The sequence below is a fragment of the Tachyglossus aculeatus genome, chromosome X1, assembly GCF_015852505.1.
Source record: "Tachyglossus aculeatus isolate mTacAcu1 chromosome X1, mTacAcu1.pri, whole genome shotgun sequence".
Lineage (NCBI taxonomy): Eukaryota > Metazoa > Chordata > Mammalia > Monotremata > Tachyglossidae > Tachyglossus > Tachyglossus aculeatus.
The window spans coordinates 124,060,582-124,066,581 of NC_052101.1; the positions used below are offsets into that span (position 1 = coordinate 124,060,582).

The following is a 6,000-nucleotide window of genomic DNA, read 5'->3' on the forward strand; positions in this document are numbered from 1 at the left end:
AATGTGAATTATAAGAATAATAATAATGGCATTTGCTAAGCGCTTACTGCGTGCCAAGCACTGTTCTAAGCGCTGGGAGCACAGAGAAGTTAAGTGACTTGCCTGAGGTTACACAGCGGGCAAGGCGGGAATGTGGCAGAGGGGCAGGAGAGGAAGACGCTCACAGAAGACTGCATGCTGATGTGACAAGACAGGCTGGGCCGACGGGAAGCAGGGCACTGTCCTAGGCACTCGAAGAGTGTATGGAAGAAATATAAGGCCAAAGCACAGTCCCTGAGGATTCCCTGACTAAGCCTCACCTTTCCTGGCATAGCTCTCTAGACCGTAAGCTTGTTGTGGGCAGGAAATGTGTCTGTTATATTGTACTCTCCCAAGCGTTCAGTACAGTGCTCTGCACACAGTAAGCCCTCGGTAAATACGATTGACCGACTGACCGTGTTTCAGTTTAATCACACGTTTCTGTGATTTTTTTTAGCAACTATAGCTCTACACACTTACTCTTTTGTCTACTGTGCAATCGGCAATGTGTATCTGGCTTCCTCCAACTGTAAATGCCTCAATGGCGGGGGCCGTGTCCTCATCTTCTGTTGCTGTGTTACCCAGGTGTCCAGCACGGACTTTGTTAGGTGCTGTGGCTAACGCATTTCCTATCTTAGTGGTGGAGGGAACGGTCACCACCCTGTCCCTAGGCCAGCTGGGGCTCAGTGCTCTGACCGCGGCCCCCTCCGGGCCCCCACCCCTGACGTTACCTCGCGGTGACACTGGCGTCGGAGTCCCTTCGACCCAGGCACTCGAGGGCAGCAGCGTAGGATTCAAGGTCAGGGGTCAGGCTTGCCTCCCACAGCATGGTGAAGATTTGGTGGATCTGAGGCAAGGAGCCCTGCAGAACAGGCAAAAGCGCTCGAACGTTCTTCTGTCCGTCCGTCCCCGTCCCCTCCGCCCCCTCAGTGTCATTGAGTGAGGGGGAGGAAGGCGGCTAGACCCCTACACTTCCATGCAAATTGGAAGCAGTGGAAAGAGCCTGGGCCCGGGTTCTAGCCTGTGCTGAGACCTTGGGCAAGTCACTTCATCTCTCTGTGCCTCAGTTACCTCAAATGTAAACCTGGTGATTTGATCCTGTTCCCCCTCCCACTTAGACCGTGAACGCCGTGTGGGACAGGGACCGTATCTGACCTGCTTATCTTGTATCTTACCTAGGGCTCAGGACAGTGCTTGGCACCTAGGAAGTGCTTAACAAATACTACGATTATAATAATATTACATTGTGACCAAAAAGAACTTTCCAGGGAGGAAGCGGGCCCCTATGCTGCCACGACCACATGGCCACCTTTTCCCCCGGAAAGAGTGGAGCCACCGGACACCATCTCCCTCTAGGAGGACAGACGGTCCAGGCCGGCTCCGTTCCCGTCAGCACAGCAGCTGACGGACAGGAGGACCCTGAGCAGTGGCTGACAAGCAAGCCTGCACTGACTAAGAGAGAGTTTTACAGAAAACTGAACCCCGCAGACCAACCAAGCCTATTGCAAATCCAAGTCCAAAACCGATGGGGACGGAAGACAGCCCAACTAACTTCCAGGAAAGGAGAGGCAAGGGGGGGTCCCAGTTGGCCCCAGGGACTTTTGGGACTAGTGGCCCGCAGGACCTCCAGGCAGCGGCTTCCACGGCTGCTGGAAGGGAGCGGTCCCCTTCGGGCCTGCCAACAGGAGGCTTGAAATGAGGGGGCGGAGGGGATGGGGCAGGTGGGCAGCCCAGACCTCCGCGCTGGGGCTCCGGCTTCCGGGTGGGCCGGGGAGACGTTACCTTCTTGGCCCAGCCCCGCAGGAGGGTGTTATACATGGGGAGGGTGAGCAGCTTCTGGCGGCTCTGCCTGCAGTGCTGCTGGTGCAGGACGGTCTGGGCCTGCTCCAGCTGGCCCGTGAAGATGCAACACTCTAGGTAGGCCAGGAAGTTCTTCTGGAAATTGGTGTGGCGGAGGTTCGGGGGCTCCCGCTGGGCCGGCCCCCCGGGGCTGGCCTCCGCCTCCAACTCCGTGGATTGCTCAGGGAAGACTCTTCCCAAGAACCCCTCCCGCGGCTGGTCGTGGGCCAACTCCGTAGCGTCAGGAGACGCCCTTTCCGTGTGCCCGGAGGGTCCGGGGGGATCCGGCGAAGTGTCTTTGAGGGGAGCCAGCAAAATGTCTTTGGGAGATCTCTTGATCACTTTTATCTTAGTCAGCGGGCCTAGCTGGTGCTGGGCCCTGAGCTTGGCCTCCAGTTTCTGCTGTCTCTTCTGCATGACCGTCTTATCTTTGTTGAGCTTCTTTTCCCAGCGACCGGGGAGACCGGAGCCCACCTGGGCCCCGCTTCCTCCACCCACCTCTCCTTTGTCGGCCAGGCCCGGAAGGTGGAGGGTGCTTTCTCTGCTGCCCCTCAGCGGGGCCAACTCCACTCGATTCACCGTCACCTCTGACACGAACTCTGCCTGCAGCTGCTTCACCCGGGCCTCCAGGACTGGGAGGGGAAGGCAGAGTGAAAACCCCTCACCCCGCCGTACCTAGCCACATGCGGTTCAGCCAGCTTCCCACCCGACATCCTCCCCACCGGCAAATCGGATGCGGAAGAGGATACGGGGAAGCCCCGGGAACGGCCAGAGCTCCCTCGAGGGGGCCTGGAGGCAGGTCAGTGCTCAGAAGGGTCCTGGTTCAAGTCCAGGGGTCTGGCCTGATCCTGTTCTCCTCGAACCTTGAGGTCAAGGAGTTGCTTGGTCATCCCCCGGGGTCAGAGACCGAGCAGTCCGGTCTCCTTCGGGACCCGGGAGGGGAAGCTCTGGGAGCCATCACCCAAGTTCTCTGGTGGGGGCACAGCGGTGGCTGTTCCCCGACTGACCCCAACCCTGCAAAGGACTCACCCTCCAGCAGTTCCACTCGCCCCCCATCTCTCCTCCTGTCCTGCTCTCTGGTGTTCGCCGACGAGGATCTCCTGACCCAGGCCCATACCCTTCCTGCTGAAAAAGGCAGAGGGCTTAAACAGTACCAGGCCGCGATTAGCTACTTCACTCTCCTGGAACCCCCGGCGTGCTAGGCGAAGGGGCCGGGGGTAAGGCCATCACGACCTTTCGGTTTGGTGGGCTGGGATCCCGTCAGTGCCCCTGCTGAACTGAACTGTCGGCGGGTCCCCTGACCCACGGAGACCTTGGGGCCGGTCGGTGGAAATCTGAGGAAAAATCACGGGCCTCCAGGGGCTGAGGGCAAACTGGTGTAGTGGACAGAGTCAGAGGGTCATGGGTTCTAATCCCGACTCTGCCACTTGTCTGCTGTGTGACCCTGGACAAATAACTAAACACCTCTGTGCCTCAGTTCCCTCACCTGTATAAGGGGATTAGGATTGTGAGCCCGACGTGGGACCTTGTCTCTACCCCAGCATTTAGAACGGTGCCTGGCACACAGTAAGTGCTTATTATTATTATTATTTTCATTTTAGTAATCGGAGGTCGGCGGGACACCCAAACGCTACGGGTACTTGGCGAGGGAGGCGCAAGGGACGGAGGTCTTCGAGCCGGGGAGGGGAGGCTATGGCCGGGGAAGCAGCGTGGCTCAGTGGAAAGGGCCCGGTCTTGGGAGTCGGAGGTCATGGGTTCTAATCCTGGCTCCGCCACCTGTCAGCTGGGTGACTCTGGGCAAGTCACTTCGCTTCTCTGGGCCTCAGTTCCCTCATCTGTAAAAATGGGTTTTAAGATTGTGAGCCCCACGTGGGACAACCTGATCGCCTTGTATCCACCCCAGCGCTTGGAACAGTGCTTCGCACATAGTAAGCGCTTAACGAATACCGACATCATCGTCATTATTATTTTTTAGAGAAGCAGCGTGGCTCAGTGGAAAGGGCCCGGGCTTGGGAGTCAGAGGTCGTGGGTTCTAATCCCGGCTCCGCCACTTGTCAGCTGGGTGACTCTGGGCAAGTCACAGCCCACTGTTGGGTAAGGACTGTATATGTTGCCAACTTGTACTTCCCAAGCGCTTAGTACAGTGCTCTGCACACAGTAAGCGCTCAATAAATACTATTGATTGATTCTCTGTGCCTCAGTCACCTTATCGGTAAAATGTAAAATCGGTAAAACCTCATCTCTCCCCCTCGTCTCCCCTCCTTCCCCCCATCTTACCTCCTTCCCTTCCCCACAGCACCTGTATATATGTATATATGTCTGTACATATTTATTACTGTATTTATTTATTGATTTATTTTACTTGTACATATCTATTCTATTTATTTTATTTTGTTAGTATGTTCGGTTTTGTTCTCTGTCTCCCCCTTTTAGACTGGGAGCCCACTGTTGGGTAGGGACTGCCTCTATATGTTGCCAACTTGTACTTCCCAAGCGCTTAGTCCAGTGCTCTGCACACAGTAAGCGCTCAATAATAATAATAATAATGGCATTTATTAAGCGCTTACTATGAGCAAAGCACTGTTCTAAGCGCTGGGGAGGATACAAGGTGATCAGGTTGTCCCACGGGGGGGCTCACAGTCTTCATCCCCATTTTACAAGATGAGGTAACTGAGGCACAGAGAAGTTAAGTGACTTGCCCAAAGTCACACAGCGGACAGTTGGCGGAGCCGGGATTTGAACCCACGACCTCAGACTCCAAAGCCCGGCCTCTTTCCACTGAGCCACGCTGCTTCCCTGCTTCTCAATAAATACGATTGACTGATTGATTGGGAGTCAGAGGTCGTGGGTTCTAATCCCGGCCCCGCCACCTGTCAGCTGGGTGACTCTGGGCAAGTCACTTCGCTTCTCTGGGCCTCAGTCGCCTCATCGGTAAAACGGGGATGAAGACTGCGAGCCCCCCGTGGGACCACCTGATCGCCTTGTAACCTCGGCGGCGCTTAGAACAGTGCTTGGCACATAGTAAGCGCTTAACAAATGCCCTTATTTTTGTAGAGGGAGTCGAGGGTCTGTAACTCAATGGGGGGGGGGGGGGGGCAAAGCTGAGGTGCCCTCCGGGTCAAAGGTCAAGGCGTCGACGGTGGCCTGGGCGAGTCCCTCCCCCTCACCCTCCCGGGGGGGTCTCGTTACCTTCTTTCCTGAGGGGGCGGCGGCAGCAGGGGCAGCTGTCGATCCGCAGGATCCACCCGAGCCCCGCCGCCCCTCGGCTCAGCGCCGCGTTCAACCGCAGGACCGACATCACCGTCCCCCCCGCCCCCGCCGGCCTCCACGAGGCTCCCTTCAGGCCGCCATCCCCCGGATGACCCCTGCGCAGGCGCGCCCCGTTCGCGAGGGCCGCCGGGAAGTGTAGTTTGCCGGGAGGAGGCTCCCCTCGGGCGGGGGGACTTCAATTCCCATCAGGCCCTGCGCCCGGCCGCTTCGAGCTCTCTGATTGGCCTCTCCCCCTGCCGGGGCGAGATGGGAAAATGGGGGAGGCGGGCCCAGTCGCCTTGACAACGGAGGGGGCGCGGGGAATGGAAGAGACGGTCGCCAGGGCAACAAGAGCCTCGGAGGAAGAGGGAATAATAATAATAACAATAATAATAATAATAATAATAGCAATAGCATTTCTTAAGCGCTTACTATATGCAAAGTATCATCATCATCATCAATCGTATTTATTGAGCGCTTACTGTGTGCAGAGCACTGTACTAATCAATCAATCGTATTTATTGAGCGCTTACTATGTGCAGAGCACTGTGCTAAGCGCTTGGGAAGTGCAAATTGGCAACATATAGAGACAGTCCCTACCCAACAGTGGGCTCACAGTCTAAAAGGGGCTCACAGTCTAAAAGCACTTTTCTAAGCACTTGGGAGGTTACAAGGTGATCAGGTTGTCCCACGGGGGGCTCACAGTCTTCATCCCCATTTTACAGAGGAGGGAACTGAGGCCCAGAGAAGTGAGGTGACTTGCCCAAAGTCACACAGCCGACAAGTGGCAGAGCGGGGATTTGAACCCATGACCTCTGACTCCAAAGCCCGGGCTCTTTCCACTGAGCCACGCTGTGACACCTGTCGCCCCCTTAATAATAATGATAATGATGG

General features: G+C 56.5%; 1 protein-coding gene across 1 annotated transcript in view; it reads right to left on the reverse strand.

Moving 5' to 3' along the window:
• The window catches only part of POLRMT (RNA polymerase mitochondrial), a 28,427-nt gene extending 23,272 nt beyond the window's left edge, over nucleotides 1–5,155 (reverse strand). The window contains exons 1-4 of the mRNA XM_038771815.1: nucleotides 5,047–5,155; nucleotides 2,887–2,982; nucleotides 1,801–2,489; nucleotides 750–880 (exon numbers count right to left, since the gene is read on the reverse strand). Of these exons, the coding sequence (XP_038627743.1) occupies nucleotides 750–880; nucleotides 1,801–2,489; nucleotides 2,887–2,982; nucleotides 5,047–5,155 (1,025 nt within the window). The remainder of the gene's footprint in view (nucleotides 1–749; nucleotides 881–1,800; nucleotides 2,490–2,886; nucleotides 2,983–5,046) is intronic.
• Between the last annotated feature and the right edge of the window lie 845 nt (nucleotides 5,156–6,000).